Consider the following 26,855-nt stretch of genomic DNA (forward strand, 5'->3'; position numbering starts at 1 on the left):
GTCCAGGGGCTCTTCAAAGTCTCATAACCAGACTTGAATTCAGGAATCCTCCCAGCGGCAAGTGGTCCAATTCTTGCAAGAAGTCTCTACACGTCTTGATAGTATCCAGTCATCCTTAAACCCAGCTACTCCTGTATCCAGTTCTGCACCAGTCGCCTCAACCCAGCCAGTATCAAACAACACCCGAGGCTCACAACTTCAGCTGCTCACCCCTTGCAAGTTTGATGGCAACCCAAAACTTTGCCGAGGCTTTTTAAAGGTCTGTGAAGTATACTTTGATACTGCCTCAGACCTTTCCTACAGATCGAACCAAAGTGGCCTATATTGTTTCCTTGCTGTCTGTCTCCGCCTTTAATTGGGTTTCATTGTTATAGGAGCATGCTGATTCTTTATTCTCTAACTGCAAGAACTTTGTGAGCACAGGGATCCCGCTCTGTTGGGCAATTTGTGATTCAGTTTCAGTCTCTGGCCCCTTAGTTACAGTAAGTTGGAATAATGAGCCCTGGTGGCAGCCTTTTGGCATGGACTCTCTGATAAATTAAAGAATGAATTAGTGACTTGTGACCTTCCTACTGAATTAGATGACCTGATTTCCTTGTGTATCAAAATTGATCTTCGTATGCGGAAGAGAATAAGTGAGAGATTCAAAAGTGACCGCATAAAAGTACAGTCTGCTCATCATGTATCCTCTTCAACTGTATCCACAGATTAACCAATGCAAATTAATTGTTCACGCCTCTCCCTTGAAGACCATTCTCTGAAACAGCGAGAGAGGTTGTGTCTTTATTGTGCCGGTCCAGGGTATTTCCTAAAAGCTTGTCCCATTCATCTGGGAAACGCCAGAAACTAGCCTGCAAAGGGGTAGTCAGGTTAGGAAATTTTCAGAACGCTTATCCACATTGGGGGACATCCTTGTCATTGGGGATTTTAATTACCTGGATATAAACTGAAGTAACGATTCATGTGCTAATGCAGCAGGTTCTTAAATATGATTAGGGATCACTACTTTTCAAAATTAGTCGAGGACCCAACTAGGGGTAACACTTCCCTGGATCTAGTAACTACTAATAATGTGGACATTATATCAAACACTAAAGTTGGGGAGACTTTGGGTAACAGTGATCACTATATGATCACATTCGACATCAGTTTCAGAAAACATAGCTACAGGGGTTTCACCAAAACTTTTAACTTTAGGAAGGCTAATTTCAGTATGCTTAGATGTGCACTTAACGACAGAGTGGGAGGTTCTGTTTAATAACAAGAACACTTCGGAAATGTGGGATGTTTTAAAAGGGTTGCTGGATAGCAATATTAATAACTTTATTCCCATGGGTAGTAAACGCAGGAGTATTAAACTCAAACCGATGTGGCTAACAAGAAGGTTAAGGCAGAAATGGATAAAAAAAGCGTGCTCTCAAAGTATTTAAATCTAATGGAAAGGAGGAGTCTTTCAAGTATTACAAGGATTGTAATAAGAAATGCAAAAAAGCAATAAGAGCAGCTAAAATGGAAAATAAAAAGCAAATCGCTATAGAGAGTAAAACCAATCCTAAAAAGTTTTTAAAATACATAAACGGTAAAAGGTTAAAAAAGGAGAATATAGGTCCATTAAAAGATGAATTAGGAGAATTGATAAATGATGACGAAATAAAAGCGGAAATACTGAACAAATTCTTTTCATCAGTATTCACCAGTGAAGAACTGATGGTGGGAGTAGAGCATAACAATTGTGACAGTAATGATTCATGGTTAGATACTTGTTTAAGCGAAGAAGTAGTCCGGGAGAGACTAAGCAAAATTAAGATTAATAAATCACCTGGTCCTGATGGACTTCACCCGAGGGTTCTTATGGAGCTTAGTTCACAACTAGCACGACCCCTTTACTTGATTTTCAATAGTTCAATTAGATCAGGCATGGTACCGAAGGATTGGCGTATAGCTGAGGTAGTGCCATTATTTAAAAAGGGATCCAAAAATCTTCTGGGAAACTACAGACCAGTTACTTTAACATCTATAGTGGGGAAAATATTGGAAGGAATTCTAAGGGACGTCATACAGGAGTATCTAAAGTCCGCTAGGATTATTAGCAAGAACCAGCATGGGTTTGTGAGGGACAGGTCATGTCAGACTAACTTAATTAGCTTCTACGAGGAAGTGAGCAATAATCTTGATCAAGGAAAAGCAGTGGATGTGGTCTTCCTAGATTTTGCAAAGGCATTCGATACAGTTCCTCACAGGAGACTGATGATCAAATTAAAGGAGATTGGCCTAGGAAAAACTATTTGCACATGGATAAGCAGCTGGTTAGATAGCAGGGTACAGCGAGTAGTGGTCAACGGGAAGTCCTCAACCTGGTCCCCAGTAGTCAGCGGAATACCACAAGGGTCCGTACTCGGACCACTACTGTTCAACATATTTATCAATGACCTAGAAATAGGCCTGGAAAGCACAGTGTCAATCTTTGCAGATTATACTAAACTGTGTAAAGTAATTAGTTCAGAATTGGATGTGGAGTCCTTGCAGAATGATCTATCTAAACTTGAACTCTGGGTGTCTAAATGGAAAATGAGGTTCAATACAGACAAATGCAAGGTTATGCATTTTGTGACTAAAAACAAACTTGCATCCTACATATTAAATGGGGAACGCCTAGGGGAAACAGAGTTGTAAAAAATTTGGGGGTATTCATTGATAATAGGCTTAATAACCGTACACAATGTCAAAATGCAGTAAAGAAGGCAAGTAAGGTGCTAGCGTGCATAAAAAGAGGAATTGAGACAATGGACTCGGATGTAATCATGCCGCTGTATAAGGCATTGGTACGTCTGCACCTGGAATATTGTGTTCAGTTTTGGGAACCATTTTATAAAAAAGACATCAGTGAACTCGAAAGTGTTCAACGGCGAGCTACTAAATTGATTAAAGGCCTAGAAGGACTGTACTATAAGGAAAGACTTACTAGGCTGAATATGTATATACACTAGAAAAGAGGTGCCTAAGAGGAGATATTATTAATATCTTCAAATATGTAAAGGGACATCACAAAGAGTTATCAGAGGAATTATTTATTAAAAGAACACCGTTTAGGACACGTGAGCACTCGCTGCGACTGGAGGAGAGAAAGTTCCGAACGCAACGGAGGAAAGGGATCTTCACTGTTTGGGCAATCAGGATGTGGAATTCCCTGCCAGGGAAGGTGGTAATGGTGGACTCTGTAATTGATTTAAAAAAGGTATGGATACATTTCTGAATGAAAAAGCTATCCAAGGTTATAATACTTAAAATATCAACGTGGTTAATCCGGGGGTAACATGAGTTATAGTAGCTAACTAGTCATAAAACATTATTTAGCAAGTATGTAGAATCATCACAACTTAAAACAGGTTGAACACGATGGGCAATTTGACTCTATTCAACCTCAAATACTATGTTCCATGGTACAAGATTTCTTTCTGCACTCTAAAGCAGGGTACACACTGGGTGATGGTGACATGGTGACAATGAAGGACTATTTAGTTGAACGGCATAGCGTTGAATGATATATCGCATACACACTGAACGTTATCATTCAATGATAATGATCAGTGACGTCACTGCCGGAATTCCCAGACATGCAGCTCAGCCCGACATTGACGGGTTGAGCTGCATGTCAGCTCAATATTGGTGATCGCTGAATGATGTGCGGGAGCGTGCATCGTTCACCAATATTACCCTATACACAATGGAAGATATAAGCCTAAAAATAAACGATAACATTTATGTCGTTATTGTTTATTTTTTAGGCTGAAATCGACCAGTGTGTACGGGGTAATATTGGTGAACGATGAACAATGCTTTAGACTCTGGAGCTGCAGGCAATTTCATTACCCTCTCTTTAGTTCAGGAATTGGGACTGCCTACTAATTTCTTGACCAATCCCATAGCTCTTACTGCAGTGGATGGAAGCCATATACCTGAAAGTCACATTAATCTTTGTACAGTACCTCTGACATTACATATTGGAGTTCTCCATTCTGAACAGATTGAATTTCTCATGATACCCAAAGCTACCCATGAGATGGTCGTAAGGGCCCTACACACTTGCCGATTACACTGAGCAATGTGAACTATTTCGTTCATTAATGAACAAGATATCGTTCATATCTTTCAGTGTGTAGGCACCAATGATGAACGATGCGCGGCCCTGCGGTTGTTCATCTTTGGTGCAGGCTCGTTTATACATGCAAGACAATATGGGCAATCTCGTCCATGTTAGCATGGAGGGCTATGGGGCCGGGTGACGTCAGGGAGTGACCCCTGTCACCTCTCCCACCGCCGGGTCGTCCGTTGGCTGTATCGGCCATCGGGAACCTCAGCCAATGTGTAGGGCCCTTTAGATCTTTCATAGCTTCAGTTACACAATCCATCCATTAATAGGTCTACTCTTCAGATTTCTGCTTGGAGTCCCTCCTGTTTCCAGTGCTGTCTACAGCATGTTACTCATCTTCATCAGACTGAGACTTCTTCTGTGTTACCAAGTGCCTATAAAGACTTTGTAGATGTATTAAGTGAACAAGCTGCAAACATGTTACCTCCTCATCGAGAGTGGGACTCCCATTGATCTCATTCTTGGAAAGTCTCCACCTAAAGGGCGCACTTAACCACTTTCTGTTCCTGAGACTCAAGCAATATCTGAGTATATTAAAGAAAATCTCCAAAAGTATTTTATTCGGCCTTCTTCATCACCAGCAGGTGCTGGATACTTTTTAGTTAAAAAGAAAGATGGCGGTCTCCTGCCTTGTATAGACTATCATGCTCTTAATGATATCACAGTCAAGAATGGCTATCCATTACCATTGATTACAGAATTATTCGATAGAGTAAAAGGGGCCACCATCTTGACCAAGCTAGATCTTAGAGGTGCTTACAATCTCATTAGAATACGTGAAGGAGACAAATGGAAAACTGCTTTTTACACCCGTGACGGCCATTATGAATACCTAGTGATGCCTTTCAGTGTGAGTAATGCACCTGCAGTCTTTCAGCATTTCGTAAATGATATATTTAGAGACATTCTGTTGTCTACTTGGATGATATGCTTATTTTTTCTCAAGATTTAGCAGCACACCGTCAACAAGTCAAAGAAGTTATTAGTAGTCTTCGTTAAAACCGTTTATACAAAAAATGATCCAAGTGTACATTTGAAATCCAGTCCATTCCTTTCCTCAGATACATTATCTCCATATCTCAACTCCGTATGGATCCTGCTAAGCTGGATGCCATACTCATTTGGACTCTTCCTACAACTTTGAAAGTGGTGAAAGATTTTTAGGTTTTGCTAATTACTACAGAAAGTTCATCAAAAGATTCTCAACTCTGGTTGCACCAATTACTGCCTTATCTCAAAAAGGAAAAGGGTATATACAGCACTGTATATACCCTTTTCCATTTTGTTCTTCCAGGGACTAACTATTCCTTTAAACAGCAGGTTAAAGGTCAAGCATATCTTCTTAACAGCGCCGGGCCAATTACCTAGGTAATTTCGTTTCTTGCATTAACTCAAAAAGGTTCTGATCTAGCTCATTGGTCTGAGGAGGCCTTGACCGCTTTTTGTCCCTCATTCCGAGTTGTTTGCTCGCTGCTATTTTTAGCAGAATTGCTAATAGGCTAAAATCCGGCAGTTCTGCGCATGCGTATGCACAGCAGGGCGCATGCGCTAAGCAATTTTACACAAAACTATGCTATTTTACTCACGGGCGAACGAAGCTTTTCAATCGCTCTGCTGATCGTAGTGTGATTGACAGGAAGTGGGTGTTTCTGGGCGGAAACTGGCCGTTTTCAGGTAGTGTGCTAAAAAACGCAGGCGTGCCAGGTAAAAATGCAGGAGTGGCTGGAGAAAGGGAGGAGTGGCTGGCCGGACGCTGGGCGTGTTTGTGACGTCAAACCAGGAACTAAACGGACTGAGGTGATCGCAATCTAGGAGTAGGTCTGGAGCTACTCAGAAACTGCAACGAAATACTTAATAGCAGAATTGCTAATCTTTCGTTAGCAATTCTGCTATGCTAAGATACACTCCCAGAGGGCAGTGGCTTTGTGTTTGCATTTCTGCTAAAAGTAGCTAGCGAGCGAACAACTCGGAATGAGGGCCTTCATCTCATCAAGCAAGCTTTCATTTCTGCACCAATTCTCCACCAGCCTAATGTCTTGAAACCTTTTGTCTTAGAAGTGGATGTCTCCACAGTAGATGTAGGAGCTGTACGGTCACTGACTTCAGACGATGGGACATTACATCCCTGTGGATTCTTTTCAAAGAAATTCTCTTCTATCGAAAGAAATTATTCCTTTGGAGACCAAGAATTATTAGCAATCAAGTTAGCTCTAGAAGAATGGCGATACCTTCTGGAGGGAGACAAGTTTCCTGTATCAATTCTTACTGATCATAAAACCTTGTATCTAAAGTCTGCTTAGGGTCTTAACCCACGTCAGCCCAGGTGGGGCTTATTCTTGTCTAGATTCAACTTCCTGGTTCTCAAAATGTGAAAGCTGATGCTCTGTTACGTTCCATGGTGTTAGAGGTGCCACCAGGATGGTACCAGGTGATACTGTTGCTCTTGCCCAACAGTCCTTTAGCCCCCTGCAGCCACAAACTTTGCCTATAGACAGTGCCGTAACTAGGCATTTTAGCGCTGTGTGCAAGGAACGGCATTGACGCCCCCCGTGCAAGACAGGGGTAGTGCGTGCCGTAGGCGCGCGAAAAACATATAGGGGCGTGGCTTTGTGGGGAAGGGGCGTGGCCACAAAATAATACCAATTCATACTACGGTGCACAGTTGTCTCCATTATTCAAATTACGCTGCACAGTAGCGCCACTACACCAGGTAGAGCCCCTTTTACACATTACGGCAGGCAGCGTCCCCCTTTTTACACATTAAGGCAGACAGCGTCCCCCTTTTTACAATACAAGAAATTATATACAAAATGCGCTTCAACACTGGATAGATAAAAAAGAAATATCTCAGACCAATTTGTTCCCAAACGGTCGTAGCGTCTCTGTAAGATTTCTTCCGGAGTTTTCTCCAACGTGATAGTGCATAAATGGAGAAAAACAAAATGGAAAAATATCCAATATGTAGTAAGTTCGTTATGAGATAATGAGAGTCATATAGAGGGACTATGGGATATAAAGTCTCCCCTCCTTGGTGTCTTTTTGGAAATATTCAAGGGTCACCCGAAAGATGTGTCAATCATAAACGAGGGATGCTCACTTTCTTGCTTACTTCAATATACATGTGCGTACTCCTATAAAGGTATCTTTAGGGTTTTCATAGAAAGCTTCGCTCCGAATGGTAATCGGTTGGTCAAACTATTTCTCCAAGTTGTGGAACATGGGTTAAGACTGGTTCACCTCTTCCAGCCGCATCTCCTGCTGAGCCTTCAGGATGCCAAAAGCTTTCCCACCTGAGTCTGTGCTCCCCCGTGTGGTATGGCTTTCTGATAGACCTGCTGGGCTGCTGCTCCTCACGTCTGTAGGCTCCTCTCCTCTCCTCTCTCACAGTCACATGTGCACCAAGTGACTTCCTGTTCCTGTCCATGCAGGAAGCAAACTCAGCAGAGCGTCGGCTTCTGTATGAGTGTTGAAGCGCATTTTGTATATAATTTCTTGTATTGTATTATTGTTCATTTTCCGGTTGATAACTCCGGAGCATATACATATTTGCAGCATCTACACTTCCAGCGCAGGGAAATATTTCCCCCTTGTTTCCTTCAGCGTCCCCCTTTTTACACATTAAGGCAGACAGCATCCCCATTTTTACACATTAAGGCAGACCGCGTCCCCTTTTTACACATTACGGCAGACAGCGTCCCCCTTTTTACACATTAAGGCAGACAGCGTCCCCTTTTTTACACATTAATGCAGACAGCATCCCTTTTTACACATTACGGCAGACAGAGTCCTCTTTTAACACATTACAGCAGACAGCGTAGAGCGCAGAGTAGGGAGCAATGTTGGTGGGTGAGTGAGGGTAACAGAGTGGGTGTAGGGATCAGTGAGGGTGAGAGTAGGGAGTAGTGAGGGGAGCAGAGAGTGGGTGTAATGAACAGTGAGGGACATCAGTGTGGACTGTGGAGGTGCTGAGCAAAGTGTGTGTTCCCAACTTCCAGCTGTAACCCCCCCACCCCCACCCCGCTCTGTGACTCACACCACGCTGCCTCCGCTCCTGCGCTGGACTCTTCCTCTGGCAAGCCATGTGTGCGACACTGCCGATTGCAAGGTCGCACAGCAGTTCTCTCAGGGGCGCAGTCAGGAAGGGGGGGATGCAGCGCCGTGGCGTTTGTGGCCACTCCCAACGCCGAGATGTGCTGCTGCAGTGAGCTGCTGGCTGCTCCTCTTCTCCGTTCTCCCGCTGCCGCTCCCAGAATGCCATGCACATCCCCTGCTTGAAACGCTGGGAGGGAGCGCAGCGCGTCACTACTGTTTCCAAATTTGGCTGACAGCGACGGGGGATGGCGGCGCCTACAGGGTAAATACTAATACCCTGCTTGCCCGCTTCCTATGTGTGCTAGCGGGTGCGCCCCCAGTGCACATTCGCTGTGTGCAATGCACTGCTAGCACACACCTAGTTACGGCACTGGTCGGGGGTGCTACGGATAGAGAAGGGGGGGTTAGAGCTGTGAAGAGAGAGAGAGCAGGAGAAGGGAATCTGGGTGGGTAACAGGGGGTGGGGATGTCGCGGATGGAGGAGGGGGTTGGAGCTGTGAGGAGAGAGAGCCAGCAGAAGAGAGGAATCTGGGTGGGGGACAGGGGGTCAGGGGTGTTATGGATGGAGAAGGGGGGGCGATTAGACATGTGAAGAGAGAGAGAGAGCAGGAGAGGGGAATCTGGGTGGGAGACAGAGGGTCGGGTGCTATTGATGGAGAAGGGGGGGTTAGGGGCTGTGAAGATATTTATTTGGGGGGTGCATACGATTACACACACACACACACACACGCACACACACACACACACACACACACTATATATATATATATATATATTTATATATATATAGTACATGCATGCATACACACACACACACACACATATATATATATATCAATATACCATACACACATACATATATAAAACACACACCTCCCCACTCACCAAGTAGGGGATCAGCTGCATCCAGGTCAGGACAAGGCACCATTTGATTAGGCTCCACCCCCAAAATGCAGCGATTTGTGGGTCTTCCGAAATTTGGGATGATGGGACCGCAGAGACTCTGCTGCCTGTCACTGATTGTGGGGCTGGCAACTCTGAGTCGATGCTGGGGGGACTGGTGACTGGAGGAGCTCCACAAATTCCTCCAAACTGCAGGCCTCTGGAAGCTGCCGGCATACTGTATAGCATGGTGACTGACGTGCTACTGGGGGGCAGGGCCACATATAGCATTAGGTCCCTCCGTCCTGCTGGCTTCTCCTCCTTTAATTCCGGTAAGGGAGAAGGGGGGGGGGGGCGGTGAGGGGAGCCGCGTGCAGTGGGAATCCAGGGGTTGCTCGACACTCTGGCAAAATATGGGAGCCTCCCGCGACTAGGCAAGTCTGCTTGGTGTGTGGTGTGAGACTCCGGAGTCTGGCAGCATTTCCCCTCCTGCAGCCAGCCCCCTCTCCTTTACAGTCTGCCCACTCTGTTACACAAACAGCAGACACAGGCCAGCCAGAGTGCTCACCTGCTCCGTAGCTGCCGCTGGCTGCCTCACCCCCCCCCCTAGCTAACCCCACAGACAGGTGTGCCCGCACCCGCAGCAGAACACACGTCTTCCCAGCGGGGGACTCGCCAGTGATCCCACCTTAATGCACAACAGGGCAGCCAATTAGGGGGTCAGCGCACATTGCGCCTCCATCACAAGTGCGCTGTGTGCAATGCCCACTCTGCACACACATGGTTTCGGCCCTGCCTATAGCAGCCGCCTTTCCCGGCAGGATTAGGTCCGCCCAATACTCAGATGCCTCCAGGTTTTTATGATATACAAGGCTACTGTGGGAGGCTGGGCATGGCAAGTATGGAACTGGAGTCAGACTGAGACACAATAACTTCAGCACACTACCGTGTGTGACTGGCACTGGATCATTGCGTATCAGTGCAGTACCTGGTAGCATCTACATATAATACAGGCAGATAGAAATACAGGACCAGATAGCACACTATACAGGAACTCACAAATGGACTTACTGGACCAGACTGCGGAGCAGCTCTGGCACAGGCAGACAGAAATACAAGACCAGACCGCAGAGCGGCGCCGGCTACAGACATACAAACAGGCAGGGCTGGAATACTGAAGTGACTGCTAATAGTGACACCAATGGTACATGTATAACATGGTGGAATAGATGCTACGAGTGACACAGAAAGACATACTGTGGGACCAGACTGACAAGACACGGGTAATAACACGTTGTACAAACTAAAGCTTTAGTTCAGCACATACTGACTGGAGAACACCGGATTGTGTACAGAATTAGGTACATAAACAGAAGCTCTTAACAGGGACAGTGTAGACTGGAACACTCAGGATCAGGCACTTGCAGGAAAACAGCAGGCTAAAGGCCCGTACACACTGGTCGATGTATCAGCCGTTCTCTTGAACGGCCGATACATCGCGGGACCGTCGGCCAGTGTGTACGGGCGATACGTCTGTGAACTCCGTCGTTCACAGACGTATCGCGTCGGCCGCGCAGCACAGCCGCCAGCCAATATATCTAACGATATTTTGGCTGTCGCTGTGTGTGTACGGGGCGGTCGTCCGACCGCCCGTACACATGCTGCGGCGGCCGGCGGTGATTGACAGGTGAACTGGGCGGGCGCGAGCGCCCGCCCGCCCAGTTCATGACGTCAGTCCCCCGACGGATCGGGCTGTGTGTATGCTGAACACACTGCCCGATCCGTACATAGATATATCTGCAGATCAATTGATCTGCAGATATATCTAATAGTGTGTAGTATGATAGGATTACACAAACTGTTCAGGGTTTGTCAGGATAGACTGAGTAGATCAGGTTTGTACAGAATCAGGACTGAGTATAACCAGCAGCTGGGTCCTAGGCAGGCTGGGTAATAAAAGACAAAATATCCAATCAGGATAGCCAAAAAGAACAAGCCCCCTTAATGAGGAGAGTCACTGCAGGTGAGCAGCCTGACACACAAGGCCTAATGCTAATGTCCTAATTATGCAGCAGCTGGACCGCACACAGAAGACATAGGAGTCAGGCTACAATTACATAGACCCACCAGAGGTGGCTTGTAACACATGGGGGGTCATTCCGAGTTGATCGCTCGCTACGGATTTTCGCAGCGATCATGGCAGAACGGGGCTAATCTGCGCAGGTGCGTCGTACGAGTACACAGTGGTTCGTTACCCAGCAATAGTTTCTACGACGATTCCGTTTGCACAGCCGGTCGCAAGGAGATAGACAGGAAGAAGACATTTGTGGGTGTCAAATGAGCGTTTTCTGGGGGTGTTGGGAAAATGCAGGCGTGTCCAGGCGTTTTCAGGGCGGGTATCTGACGTCAATTCTGGGAACAAAAATACTGAAGTGATCGCAAGGACTGAGTAAGTCCAGACCTACTCTGAAACTGCACAAAATGTTTTTGCAGAGCTCCGCTGCAAAGGCGTTCGCAAACTTGCACAGCGAAAATACACTCCCGCATGGGCGGCGACTATGCGTTTGCGCGGCTGCTAAAAGTAGCTAGCAAGCGATCAACTCGAAATGAGGGCCTTGGTTCCAGATACGGAGTCAAATTTTCAAGAAGAGCATTCCATCATTAACCCTGTTTCCTTTGCTACAACTCAAATGAATAGTAAAGAGAAAGAGAATGTAGTCTGTATTTGGCGCAAAATAAAAAGTTAATAATTTAATAATAAAAAAAAAACATTTTTGTGTTCTTGTTACAATCATATACAATGAGGGTGATTCCGAGTTGTTCGCTCGCTAGCTGCTTTTAGCAACATTGCAAACGCTAGGCCCGCCGCCCTCTGGGAGTGTATCTTAGCTTAGCAGAATTGCGAACGAAAGATTAGCAGAATTGCGAATAGAAATTTCTTAGTAGTTTCTGAGTAGCTCCAGACCTACTCACAAATAGCGATCAGTTCAGTCAGTTTCGTTCCTGGTTTGACGTCACACACACGCCCAGCGTCTGGCCAGCCACTCCCCCGTTTCTCCAGCCACTCCCGCGTTTTTCCCAGAAACGGCAGCGTTTTTTCACACACTCCCATAAAACGGCCAGTTTCCGCCAAGAAACACCCACTTCCTGTCAATCACACTCCGATCAGCAGAACGAAGAAAAAACCTTGTAATGCCGTGAGTAAAATACCAAACTTCTTAGCAAATTTACTTGGCGCAGCCGCAGTGCGAACATTGCGCATGCGCAATTAGTGGAATATCGCACCGATGCGAAGGAAAATAACGAGCGAACAACTCGGAATGAGGGCCTATGTCCCTCCCTCTGCTCCTGCCCACTGATGGGACAGAACCCAAAAAACAGTACTGTCCCATCACATCGTGATTGTTGGGGCGATATGCATATGCACATATACAGTACACATACATATATACTCTCAGACACATAAATACAGTCACATACAGTACTTATACACATACATACTGCCACACACATAAATATACATATGTACAGTTGCACACACAGTTACATGCATACTGTCACATAAGTAGTCACACACATATACACATACATATGTACAGTTAGACACATATGCATACAGTCACACATATATACACTGTCACACACAGTCATAAACATACAGTCACACACATAAACATATCCCTCTTACACATATACATAGTGTCCCCCTCCCCCCTCTCACACATATTCCTATAGTGTCCCCCTCCCCCCTCTCACACATATTCCTATACAGTGTCCCCCTCCCCCCTCTCACACATATTCCTATACAGTGTCCCCCTCCCCCCTCTCACACATATTCCTAAACAGTGTCCCTCTCCCCCCTCTCACACATATACATATACAGTGTCCCCCTCCTCTCTCTTACCTCCCTATAAATCACTGGGTGGGCACTGCAGGCACACTGTGCATCTGATCCCGTCCTGCCTCCAAGCTCTCCTCCTCTCCTCCATGCTGCTTGCCAAGCACTGAATGCAGTGTCGTGAAACCCCGCTCCCATTCACGAACTCCGCCCCTCTTCCTCCTCAGTCTCCTCTCCTGTTTGCTTTAATTTTCTACAGCTCGCAGTGCACTTTTGCACTGCAGCTGTAACCAAAGCTGGGGGGCCCCATTCATAGAGGGGGCCCAGGGTGACGTGCCCCTCGAGCCCCCCCCCTTAATCCGGCTCTGTCAGCCAGGTTATTTTAAACGGCCAGAAGCATTACACTAATCCATAATGAGCACCTACCAAGTAGTTCCCTGAAGGGAATGTAATTGCAGTAAATGATAATTAACACCAGTTTATTGCACTGTATAAAGCTATATACTACGAGCATCGCTCCGATATAATTATTGCTGAGAATTAAAACAGCCGTGAACTAAATATAAAAATCATTGTCAGAGTATAATGCTTATTTATCTAATGGACATTCTCAGTCCAGTTATGAACATCAATATGGGAATGGCAGATATTATAAATATGATCTGCATACCCTGTATTATATATGATTTTAATAAGAATACAATACAAGTTACATTTAATTAACTTTTTATTGTGCACCAAATGCAGACTACTTTCTCTTCTCTTTACTATCCATGTATCTGTATAAGTCTGTGGTAGCACCCCCTCGAAAGCAATTATACTATAATATAGGTCTATTAATATATAGGGGTTTCAATAATCTAGAAAAAAGTCCTTGTACAATAGTAATCTTTTTTTCTACTACTCAAATGACGCATTCTACTATTCCACCTAATTTGGGCATGTGCCCAAATTATTGACTTGGGCACATGCTTCTCAGTTCTTTGGGAATCCTGGCATCCTAAAATTTTACAAGAATCTTCAGAGGACCTATTGGTGGCCTAAAGGCCCATACACACTAGATGAGAAAGTAAAAGCTATCACTCAGAATGGACAATCTGAGCGAGATATTTTACAACCATGTCTAGTGTGTACACTCAATGTCGTTAACGATGTGCGCTCCCATGCATCATTAATGACCCCCTCCCTCATCTGAACATGTACACATGAGGGAGGTCCTCATTAATGACAGCCATGCTGCAGATGCAGCATGGGCGTCATTCTCCCCGCCGTCGCTCCCTTCCTCACTGGCATCGGCAAATGTGTATGCCCTTGCCAATGTTGTCACCCGCCGGGTCCATGCAGCCACCAATATCGGAATTGGTAGGGACTCGTGAGTGTGTATGAGGCGTAACATAAAGTCCAATATCCAAGATTTTGTACAATCATGTTCCAGATGTGCTCACCATAAAACTTCACTTCACCCCAGCAGGGAGTTTGCAGCCATTATCTATTCCAACTCAACCCTCGTCCCATATTTCCATGGACTTTATCTCTGAGTTACCTGCTTCCCATGGCTACAATACAATCTGGGAAGTAGTTGACGGGTTTTCCAAGATGGCTCATTTTGTCCTTCTTTCCAGTCTTCCATCAGCAAACAAATTAGATCAGCATTTTCTATGAGAGAGTTTTTTTCTCCATGGACTTCGAACAGAAATTATCTCTGACCGAGGTGTGCAGTTAGTGGCAAAGTTTTGGAGAGCTCTTTGTTCTGCACTTCAGGTGAAGTTGAAATTCTCTTCTGCATATCACCCTCAAACCAACAGTCAAACTGAAAGGGTGAATCAAGAGCTTGAAACATTTCTCAGACTGTATGTATCTTCATCACTTCCGCTATCATACTGCTATTGACTCAATGCCCTTTTTTGCAGTTTATGGCCAGCATACTTGAGTTCCTGATTTCTAGTCATTGCCAGCAGTTGATGTCCCAGCTGCCTCTGCTTCTCTGTAACAATTCTCTAAAGCTTGGAAGTCAATTCACCTGTCCTTGAAAAAAGGTTCTGCCAGTTATAAGTTATTTACTGATCAAAAGAGACAAGCTGGTCCCAGATTAAAGTCAGGAGATCGAGTCTGGATGTCCACCCGTAACCTTAGACTCAAAGTTCCTTCCATGAAATTTGCTCCATGGTTCATTGGACCTCTTCTTGTGGAAAGGATAATTAATCCAGTGGATTACAAATTGACTTTGCCAGTTTATCTAAAAATTCAGAAGTTATTCCATATCTCACTCCTGCAGCCTTTGATTCTCAACCGTTTTCAACTGACACCGCCAAAGACTCCGAAGGTCCTTACCAGCCGTGATGTGGAATACAAGGTTGAGAAAAACCCTTGATTCAAGATATCTTTATGGTCATCTTCAATATTTAATTGACTAAAGTGCGTATGGTCCCGAAGAAAGATCTTGGATCAATGCCTGTAATGTACATGCTCCTCGCTTAATCCGAGCCTTCCACAATAACTTCCCTTCAAAGCCTAAAATGTGTCAGGTGTTCACCCTTAAAAGGGGGGGGGGGGAGGTGTACTGTCAGGAACCGGGACTTAACATTTTATACCTTACCGATGAGCACTCTAGTCTGGTTCTGGTTGCCCCTCATTCTGCCTCCTGCTGCACTGGCTCCGGCACCCCTGAACTCTGCTCTGTCAGCACAGATACTGACATGTTGCTGTGGATCAGCTGATCGCAAGTCCTCCAACCACAAGCATTGGTTAGTCACATGATTCCGCTGTCCAATGGATTACCAGCAAGGGGCATAAAAGGGCTAGACAGAGTTCTAGCAAATCGCACAGAACATCGTCACTATCTCAGCTGCATTCAGGCTCAAATGCCAGTGTTCAGCTCTTGTTCCTCTAGTCCTGTTTATTTCCAGCAATCCAAGATACCAGCAGTATTAACAGCACTGTGATCCAGCTCAGAGTATTTCACCTGCACTAAGACTCCAGCAGCACTGTGTTTCCAGTGCTAAGTACTTGCAACTGTGTTGTGATTCCAGCAGCATGGTCAGCTCAGTTTTTTCAGCATTTAGTACTTATACAGATTGAGTATCCCTTATCCAAAATGCTTGGGACCAGACGTATTTTGGATATCGGATTTTTCCGTATTTTGGAATAATTGCATACCATAATGAGATATCATGGTGATGGGACCTAAATCTAAGCACAGAATGTATTTATGTTACATATACACCTTATACACACAGCCTGAAGGTCATTTTAGCCAATATTTTTTATAACTTTGTGCATTAAACAAAGTGTGTATACATTCACACAATTCATTTATGTTTCTTATACACCTTATACACACAGCCTGAAGGTCATTTAATACAATATTTTTAATAACTTTGTGTATTAAACAAAGTTTGTGTACATTGAGTCATCAAAAAACAAAGGTTTCACTATCTCACTCTCATTCAAAAAAGTCCGCATTTCGGAATATTCCGTATTTCGGAATATTTGGATATGGGATACTCAACCTGTACATGTATTTTGTTTCCAGGAGCTATGTTTTCTTTCCAGTGGGTTCTAGAGCAGTGGTCCTCAAGTATCCCCAACAGTTCATGTTTTCCAGGTCTCCTCACTGGACTGCAAGTGATATAATTAGCTCCACCTGTGGGTCTTTTAAAATGTGTCAGTGAGTAATAAATACACCTGTTCAACTGCTAGGTGACCTGGAAAACATGAAATGTTGGGGGTACTTGAGGACCGAGGTTGAGAACCACTGTTCAAGAGTGTGTTGCTACTCCAGTCCCAGAGCAATCCATCCAGTGTCTACTTGTGTGTAGTGCGGTTCAAGTCTATCAGCTTCCAGACTGACTGCAGTTCCATCTGTCTCTCCGGTTCCAGTACGGTTCAAATATATCAGCTTCCAGGCTGACTCCAGTTCCAGTTGTCTTTCCTATTCCAGTTCAGTTCAAGTTATTTCTTTCTCATGCTGTCATCTGTTCAAGTTATTTACTAAGTACAGACTTTGTTCAAACCAAGACTGTTCAATATCTTCCATGCAAATCTTCAATAAATATTCCTAAAGATATTATCTTCTTTCTGTGTACTTCATGCGCAAGACGTACCTACGACCAAGGGCGTAGCTACCATAGGTGCAGGGAGTGCAGCTGCTACGGGGCGCAGCAGCATCTGGACGTGCCTGCACCTAGCTCTTACCTCAGTATCACAGCCTCCAGAGTTATTAATCACTGAAGCAGCTTCCAGCCAGCCAGTACTTCCTGCATGCTGGGAGGGATGGTCATGCCTCCTCCCAGGAAACCCTGCAGCCTTCTGTCTTCTACCCTCATCCAGCACCACCCAGCACGACCCTACCAGTTTCTTCCCACCTACTGGGAGGGGCGATGACCAGTGGCAGATCTAGATAGGGGCAGAAAAGGCAATCCCCCCCCCCCCACACACACACACACACACACACATGCCCCTTCCCTGAGCACTGGAATTTTCTGCTCCTCCTCCCACAGATTTGTGAACCCGGCGTCGGGACGGATGGCCAGGTCCTCTCGTTACCCGTACAGTACTTCCACCTAGTGGCCACGACGGTCATCTGCAGCAGTCTTATCCTATGTGTGTGGCATGAGTCTTACTTGCCACTTTTCAAATCCCCAAGGCTAATGGGGGTGAGGAATAGACACGTTTCTATTTTCTTACTCCGAGCTTGTTCATGTACTTGATTTGCTCTGAGAGCTAACTGGGTATGCTCTTAGGGCTTTCCTTGGTGTGCAGATGATCCCTCCATGGGACCCCTATAAATTACCTTATTCAGCACGGTATTGGGTCCCTTCACCTTTTGTCTCATTTAGTACATATAACATGGGCTGTTAGGGGACTGGGCTGGTTCTTCTCCTCTGGTCCCAGTGGTCAGTATGTCCTAATATATGGTGCAGGGCTGAGAATTGCATTCTATGTCACTTGTTTTTTCCTCTGCATTTGAAATCATTTGACCAAACTTATATTCATGGATATCTACAGGTACATCATGCATTTGGGGCACAATTCAGTGTAAATACCAAGACACCCCCAGTCTGGTCAACTCCCTTCATAAGGCTGTTATGCATAAAGCAAAAGTGTGCAAAGCTATCTCTGAGTTATCTTTCCTACTGTATTTCAGCCTCTGGTGATGCCTGATGGCATGACCTGTCTCCTGTATAAATTTGATGTTTATCTGGGGACTTTTCTTGGTTGAGGACTGGAGCTCTATGCAGGTCCATTTTTATAGCCTACATAGGTGTGTCTCACTAGAGAGAGGTTGGCTTGAATGAGTAGCAGTAACACCACTGTATGTATTAAATGTTGATCCTACCAAGGCTCCTTCCAACTAATGTTATAGGACTGTCCAGAGGTGCAATAACTTTGGGGAGATTCTAGATGCAAGAGTTGTGGTGTGCCCTTAAGTCCTAAAATATGTCTCTCTGGGATATGCCTAGAAAAGATGCTCAATAAGTCTTTATATAAATATATGTAATCTGGCTGTGCCCGCTGTGTCTGTGATTACCAGGGGCTAGATGGTAGCGGAGGCTCTGTGTTTGCAGAGTTTGAATTGCCCTGGTCAAACAACCATGAGCCATGATAAATGTATGTATAATTGCAGGGAGGTATCTCACAAGTATCCCCAGATACAGCGTTGGTATAACTCCTAATTTCATACTCACTCCACCCAAGAGCCATAGGATAGTCCACTTTGTGCTTTTCCACAACCCAGGCCACCCAGCATTGGACGTGCACAGATAAGGACAGGGGAGTGGTCTGGTCATGTAATAGAGGAACATGAACCACAGGTTGGTGGTGTGGGACTGCCAAGAAAAAGATGAGAGACATGAGACCGAACAATGCAGAAGAGCTGAAGGCCGCTATTGAATCATCCTGGTCTTCCATAACACCTCAGCAGTGCCACAGGCTGATAGAATCCATGCCACGTCGCATTGAAGCAGTAATACATGCAAAAGGGGCCCAAACCTAGTACTGAGTACATATGCATGATTATATTTTTCAAAAGGTCGACATGTCTGTGTTTAAAATCCTTTTTTTATTGATTATGGGGGTCACTCCGAGTTGTTCGCTCGGTAAATTTTTTTGCATCGCAGCGATTTTCCGCTTAGTGCGCATGCGCAATGTCCGCAGTGCGACTGCGCCAAGTAAATTTGCTATGCAGTTAGGTTTTTTACTCACGGTTTTTTCTTCGTTCTGGTAATCGTAATGTGATTGACAGGAAGTGGGTGTTTCTGGGCGGAAACAGGCCGTTTTATGGGTGTGTGCGAAAAAACGCTACAGTTTCTGGGAAAAACGCGGGAGTGGCTGGAGAAACGGAGGAGTGTCTGGGCGAACGCTGGGTGTGTTTATGACGTCAAACCAGGAACGACAAGCACTGAACTGATCGCAGATGCCGAGTAAGTCTCGAGCTACTCAGAAACTGCACAGAGATGTCTTTTCGCTATATTGCAAATCTTTCGTTCGCAATTTTAAGAAGCTAAGATTCACTCTCAGTAGGCGGCGGCTTAGCGTGTGTAAAGCTGCTAAAAGCAGCTTGCGAGCGAACAACTCGGAATGACCCCCAATATGTAATATTCTGTTTTTCTGAGATTTTGGATTTGGGGTTATCTTCAGCTGTAAACCACAATCATCAAAATGATAACAAATAAAGGCTTGAAATATCTCACTTTGCATGTAATGAGTCTATATAACATATTAGTTTCACCTTTTAAGTTGAATTACTGAAATAAATGAACTTTTGCACGATATTCTAATTTTATGAGTTTCACCTGTATATCCAAGTAGACGTATATTTAAGTGAAAAGTTAGTAATCAAAACGCAGATAAATAAAATTACACATATAGGACAAGTGATACCAAGAAACAGTGTATTGGTTCTTTGAGGGTTTATCCTGCGCTGTTCAAGTCATCCCCTGCACTGCAGCAGCTATCCAATTTTTTAGCATTACCAGACCTCACAGCGATGTGCAGATGTATTTGATGATTGTCCCAATACTTCTTAACAGCACTCCAATTTTTACTGAATACATTACAGGTCGAGTATCCCATATGCTTAATGCTCCTTGGCTCTTTGTGGGACAAGGAGCATTCTGGATATGGGGATTTCCTGGATAATAGAATATCTGTATGGGTTGCAGGGGTCCACTGCGGGTTCAGCATGTCAGTGGAGGGTCCTGGGGGTCAGTGGTGCGTCCTAGGAATAGTGATGATGAGGGAATGACTGCTGACTCAGTGACGCCATGACACTGGCCACGTCATGACGTCACTACTGTGCCAAAATATTCCTGTTTTTTAAATGTTTCGGTTAGCAGGTATCCGGATAATGGATACCCAGCCTGTACAACTTTACATGACACACGTCTAACCATAGCTTTTTACTTCCTATTTATAGATAGCTTCTCCCAAAATTCTTCCCCATATCTTCTTTAATAATTATTTGAAAATCTATTAGCATTCAAGCTCTTCAAAATAGTTTCCCAAGTACAACAAAAGGCATTCTCTACATATTGTTCTCTTATCCAAGGACACAATGAATAAAGGGGGATTTTTCAGAGATGGATGCAGATTGCTGCATACACAGCAAGATCTGCTTTCATCTCCTCACAAGCTGTGGGCCAACCAGCACAGGCCAAGGCCCCCCAGCATGTGTGGCGATGCATCAAATGCTTGACCATTTTGAGTGGCCAGCATTAAGCATACAGTGTTATCATGGTGACACCGCTGAGGGTCGGCTCCTGCTCAGTGACAGGAGCTTTGTGCTGCACTGTAACATTACATGCAGTGCCCAGCATCTGTCACCGTGAAGAAGCCGGCACTGCAGTCTCCGGTGTCAGCCAGCACCTCCCGTACCCCCATAGTGACGGAAACGGGGGTCGTGAAACGTAGTCACGACCCTATGCATCGAAGCCACACCCCATCTCTACAAGCCATACCCCATCTGATGGTGCCCATGAAACCATGCCACCTTTTAAACAGGAGCCACACCAGGTGGGACACATGTTAGTGACACATCTGCATGGTATATAGACAGAAATAAACCACAATAAAATAAGAATAGTACACTGCGTGATGAAACGAGATGGACCTGGACTGAGAACCTATATATTCATCACTCGTTTCTCACAGTAATACAGGTTGAGTCTCCCTTATCCAAAATGCTTGGGACCAGACGTATTTTGGATATGGGATTTTTCTGTATTTTGGAATAATTGCATACTATAATGAGATATCATGGTGATGGGACCTAAATCTAAGCACAGAATGCATTTATGTTACATATGCACCTTATACACACAGCCTGAAGGTAATTTTAGCCAATATTTTTTATAACTTTGTGCATTAAACAAAGTGTGTCTACATTCACACAATTCATTTATGTTTCATATACACCTTATACACACAGCCTGAAGGTCATTTAATACAATATTTTTAATAACTTTGTGTATTAAACAAAGTTTGTGTACATTGAGCCATCAGAAAACAAAGGTTTCACTATCTCAATCTCACTCAAAAAAGTCCATATTTCGGAATATTCCGTATTTCGGAATATTTGGATATGGGATACTCAACCTGTAATGTACTTTTTAATCCTGGGCCCAGTCTAGGTATTAAACATTCCTTTCCTAGGAAAGGTTATTGAGAAAGTGGTTGCAAATCAACTGAAAGCCTGCCTGACAACTCATGATATTTATGATCCATTTCAATCAGGATTCAGGAGAAGACATAGCACTGAAACAGCCCTGGTGTGTGTGTTAAATGATCTTCTGATGGCAAAAGACAGAGGTGACTGTTCAATATTAATCCTTCTGGATCTCTCGGCAGCATTTGATACCGTGGACCATGGGCTTCTGATTGAGCGACTGATACATTTCTGTGGTCTGGATGGAACAGTCCTCAGCTGGTTCAAATCATTTCTCACAGGCAGGTCACAGAGAGTATTGTCTGGATTATACTCATCACCACCAGTGCCATTGCCATGTGGTGTCCCACAAGGTTCTATACTATCCCCCATGCTTTTTGCAGTATACATGCTCCCATTGGGCGAAATAATCAGGCGCCATGGCCTGGTCTACCACTGCTATGCAGATGATACACAACTGTACTTGTCCTTTGCTCCGGGCACTGATAACCCAATAGCAACCCTAAATGGCTGTCTAGCTGAACTACAGGAGTGGATGAGCGCCAGTTGGCTGCGACTGAACCCGGATAAAACAGAGGTCCTTATGATACGACCGCAACATCAAAGGACAAGACTGCAGCATAGCCAACCAACTGGACTTACACTCGGGGATTCAGAATTACAGACCAGTGATTGTGTGCGGAATCTTGGCATTTTCCTGGATGGTGGCTTGACACTTAAACATCAGATATCAGCCACAATCAAATCCTCATTCTTTCACCTGAGGAACATAGCCAGAATCAAGCACTTAATTCCCTCAGATGATATGCCAAAAGTCATACATGCATTTGTATCATCTCGTTTAGACTACTGTAATGCCCTCTACCTTGGTCTACCAGCAAAAGAATTGCAATGCTTACAGCTGGTGCAAAACACAGCTGCCAGGCTATTAACCAACCAGCCCCGTTCTAGCCACATAACACCCATCCTCTACTCCCTTCACTGGCTGCCTGTACGATGACGAATCATCTTCAAGATTGGCTTACTGAGTTTCAAAGCATTACATGACCAAGGCCCATGGTACCTGAAACAGCTTCTGACCCCATACTGCCCCACTCGATTACTGCGATCTGTAGATGAAGGACTTTTAGCAGTACCTAGAATCTACCGTAATTCATCTGGGGGTCGAGCTTTTAGTCATGCGGCTCCGACTCTATGGAACTCACTTCCCCGCACAGTGCGAGAGGCCCCAACTATAGAATCCTTCAAAAGTAGACTCAAGACTTTTCTGTTTACTTAAGCATTTCCATAGTGTCCCTTTTAGTATCTTCATGCTTCTGTATTTTATGAAATTGTACTTTATTATTTTCTATACTATATTATGCAATGTATCTGTTAAGCGCCTTGAGTCCTATTGGAGAAAGAGCGCTATATAAATAAAATTATTATTATTATTATTATACACTAGAGCAGTGGTTCTCAAACTCGGTCCTCAGGATCCCACACAGTGCATGTTTTGCAGGTAACCCAGCAAGTGCACAGGTGTATTAATTACTCACTGACACATTTTAAAAGGTCCACAGGTGGAACTAATTATTTCACTTGTGATTCTGTGAGGAGACCTGCAAAACATGCACTGTGTGGGGTCCTGAGGACCGAGTTTGAGAACCTGTGCACTAGAGCATAGGTCTGCAAACTCGGTCCTCAGGACCCCACACAGTGCATGTTTTGCAGGTCTTCTCACAGAATCACAAGTGAAATAATTAACTCCACCTGCGGACCTTTTAAAATGTGTCTGTGAGTAATTAATACACCTGTGCACCTGCTGGGTTACCTGCAAAACATAAACTGTGTGGGGTAATGAGGACCGAGTTTGCAGACCTATGCAATAGAGCAGGCATTCCCAACCGCGGTCCTCAAGGCACACCAACAGTGCAGGTTTTCATGATATCCAGGCTTGAACACAGGTGATTTAATTAGTACCTTAGTTATTTTGATTTAACCATCTGTGCTGAAGCCTGGATATCACTAAAACCTACACTGTTGGTGTGCCTCGAGGACGGTAGTTGGGAATGCCTGCACTAGAGCATAGGTGTATCATGTGTATTGTTACTTCCTGTTATTAAGTATATATTGCCCTTGCTATTACCTGCAATATGGTATGCTTTGGAGATATAAAGACAATTGCCATACTGTGTGACTATAGCAGGACAGGCCATAGTGTATGATGGCCCTCATACCGAGTTGTTCGCTCGTTATTTTCCTTCGCATCGGTGCGATTTTCCGCTAACTGCGCATGGGCAATGTTCGCACTGCGGCTGCGTCAAGTAAATTTGCTAAGAAGTTTGGTATTTTACTCACGGCATTACGAGGTTTTTTCTTCGTTCTGGTGATCGGAGTGTGATTGACAGGAAGTGGGTGTTTCTGTGCGGAAACTGGCTGTTTTATGGGTGTGTGTGAAAAAACGCTGCCATTTCTGGGAAAAACGCGGGAGTGGCTGGAGAAACGGGGGAGTGTCTGGGTGAACGCTGGGTGTGTTTGTGACGTCAAACCAGGAACGAAACTGACTGAACTGATCGCAGTGGCAGAGTAAGTCTCGAGCTACTCAGAAACTGCTAAGAAATGTCTATTCGCAATTTTGCGAATCTTTCGTTCGCAATTCTGCTAAGCTAAGATACACTCCCAGAGGGCGGCGGCATAGCGTGTGCACTGCTGCGAAAAGCGGCTAGCGAGCGAACAACTCGGAATGAGGGCCGATAGGAGGAAGAGCCAGCCAACTGTGCTAGCTACTTACCATTTGTATCACATATGCAAGTCCATTGTGTGAGGTATGATAGGTGTTGCTGGTAATGTAATCAGAACAATAACTGAGTGATTAGTAAGATAGCTAGCTGCCAGCCCAAGTTAGAGGATGTGCAGTGCGTCTCCACAACACTATACTGGCTGAAATAGCCACGGGATATCCTGACCCAACCCTCTAAGTAGACTGTTTGGCAGTCCGGTATATAAGGAGAACAGATCTCAATGGAGGTGATTCTATTGTGGTGGATCCTGTGAATCAGACATCAGCGACTGGGGGATTCAGGACTGTTTAGCAAGCGGTAGTGGTAAGGATACAGATTATTGTTATTGCTACTTATTGATGCTGACTGCAAGAGGCTGCGGAAGGATACGTGCTACCAATTGCCCTGTAACATGTGACCATCTTATGGTGTTGTGCTGTCATTATAAAGACTTATTTTTTTATATGTATTCTGATCTGCCCGAGTGAATTGAATCCCACCGAGGGTAACCACCATCCCAGCGAAGCATGGTTTCCTCACACACACTGGCATATCAGCTTTTTGAGGCAATGACACATCCACAAGTCTATTCTACTTTTGCATTGACATATGAGGAAAATGTACACTACATATTACTTTAAACAACTGTCGCATAAATTAAAATAAAGTCACTAACCACTCCTAGAGGTGATCGGATAAAGTTAAGTAAATTAGTTATAGTGTTCAGGAGCGTCAATAACATCTTTTCTTCATAGTCCCAGCGTCTACCAAATACCACCAAGTTTATAACATTGTTTACGGCACGTGCAAGAACCACTTTAGGGTTGAATGTTTCCCCTGTAAATACAAAAATTGCAGTCCATGATTGTAATATTTTTGTATTTACTGAAAATAAAATCAAACAATGAAAATCATATAAAAAAACTATCCAATATTAAAAAAGCATATAATATATACAGTGCACACGGCCGGTGAATCTAAACAATTTCATAGAATAAAGCTGTATCAAAAAAATACTATAGCATTAAAATAATCACCATATTACCAAAGATATACTGTACTGTATTTAAAAAGCATGCTTAGTATGCAGAAATAATGGGCAAAACTCAAGCATCCAAAAAGCAGTTTTTCTTCATTTAGGACTCATGGCTCAGAATAGATGGTTAAATGAAATTGGCTGAGGTACTAATGCTCACCTGCGGTCAACCATGGGGTTTAATTCCGGTTGGATTGCAAATCGCTATCCAACTGGAATTATTGCATTCGCCCCATGGGCCTATCCTGCACATGCGCCTGCATTTACTGCGGGTCCCCCTCAGTTAATGCGAAGGGAGAGTTGCGGGGTGGCGATGTGGAAATAGAGGCGTGCCGGTGTAAATGTGGGGTGTGGTGTCGGTATGATTGGGGTTGCTGCGTGATGTCACACACAGCCGCTGCGATCCAAAATATGGTGGCGGCCCTCCTGCGCTCGCAGCCAGGCTGCGCCGACAGTAGGTTTCCCTACCTTCAGCGATCACGCTGAAATTGCGGTGCAACAGCAATTTTAGTGTGGTCGCAGGGGGGTGGCGGTTAGCATGCTAGGCGGCATTGCCCTGCAATGGGTGGCCCCAAGCATGCGAACAAAAGGTTTGCAAATTCTGCTAATAAGCATGTGAACCTGCTACAAGAAAGGGAGAGGTGCAAGGTCAGAACATGGGTCCCGAGATGTACCCTTGCAGGCTCATTTTGCTCGCTCTGCTCTGCTCGCCACCAGGTTACTAAAGGGAGGTTTGTTGATGTGCATAGTGAAAGTACTATCCCGCCGGCCTTACTCCTCCCCCTGATGTCAGAGGTCCTTTAGCCCACTTAGTTCTGGCATCTACCCATTGGGAAGTTCACACATTACCCTTCCTTTATCCCCACCAGGGTTTTATAGTGAAAAAGTATCTTGTCAGGAACAAGTCAGCAGCAGAATCTCACCTTATCCTTAGACAGCCAGGGATATTGATGTAGCTGCCATGGTAACATGTCTTAATCACACTGACAGCCAAATGTCCTGATCCAAAACCCGAACAGAGGGGCAGGGACTCAATGCATGCCAAGTCGGCACATTTTATGCATAATTAATACATTTTAAATATATTGCAGCACTTCTGATGCTTTTCAATGTTTGTTTTACTAACTGGGGATTGTTGAGATGTCTCTTTTGGTAATCCGAATCAACAGTCATTGCCGTTATTAATATAAGTAGTTGATTTGTCTGGATCAAGGTCAGAACTAAGCATAACTAAACTGCTTGCCACAGGTTACTATTGCTAACAGATGGATAGTGTGGAGGCATTAGACAGTTATGCTAGCCCAGTGGGTCCCATGCTCTGAACTGGAGCCGATAAGTCTATTTGGCTCATCAGGAAGGTTTAGCCCTCTATAGAAAATATGTTAGGAAGGAAAATTATTTACCAATTGTAGTGTAATACAACAGATAAA

At 44.6% G+C, this 26,855-nt stretch overlaps 1 protein-coding gene across 1 annotated transcript in view; it reads right to left on the minus strand.

Annotated features, from left to right (window-relative positions):
• Positions 1 to 26,855, minus strand: part of LOC135056666 (cytochrome P450 2G1-like) — a 161,897-nt gene that overhangs the window by 97,597 nt on the left and 37,445 nt on the right. The window contains exon 4 of the mRNA XM_063962109.1: positions 25,066 to 25,226. Within this exon, the coding sequence (XP_063818179.1) occupies positions 25,066 to 25,226 (161 nt within the window). The remainder of the gene's footprint in view (positions 1 to 25,065; positions 25,227 to 26,855) is intronic.

This window comes from Pseudophryne corroboree, chromosome 3 (genome assembly GCF_028390025.1).
Source record: "Pseudophryne corroboree isolate aPseCor3 chromosome 3, aPseCor3.hap2, whole genome shotgun sequence".
Taxonomy (NCBI): domain Eukaryota; kingdom Metazoa; phylum Chordata; class Amphibia; order Anura; family Myobatrachidae; genus Pseudophryne; species Pseudophryne corroboree.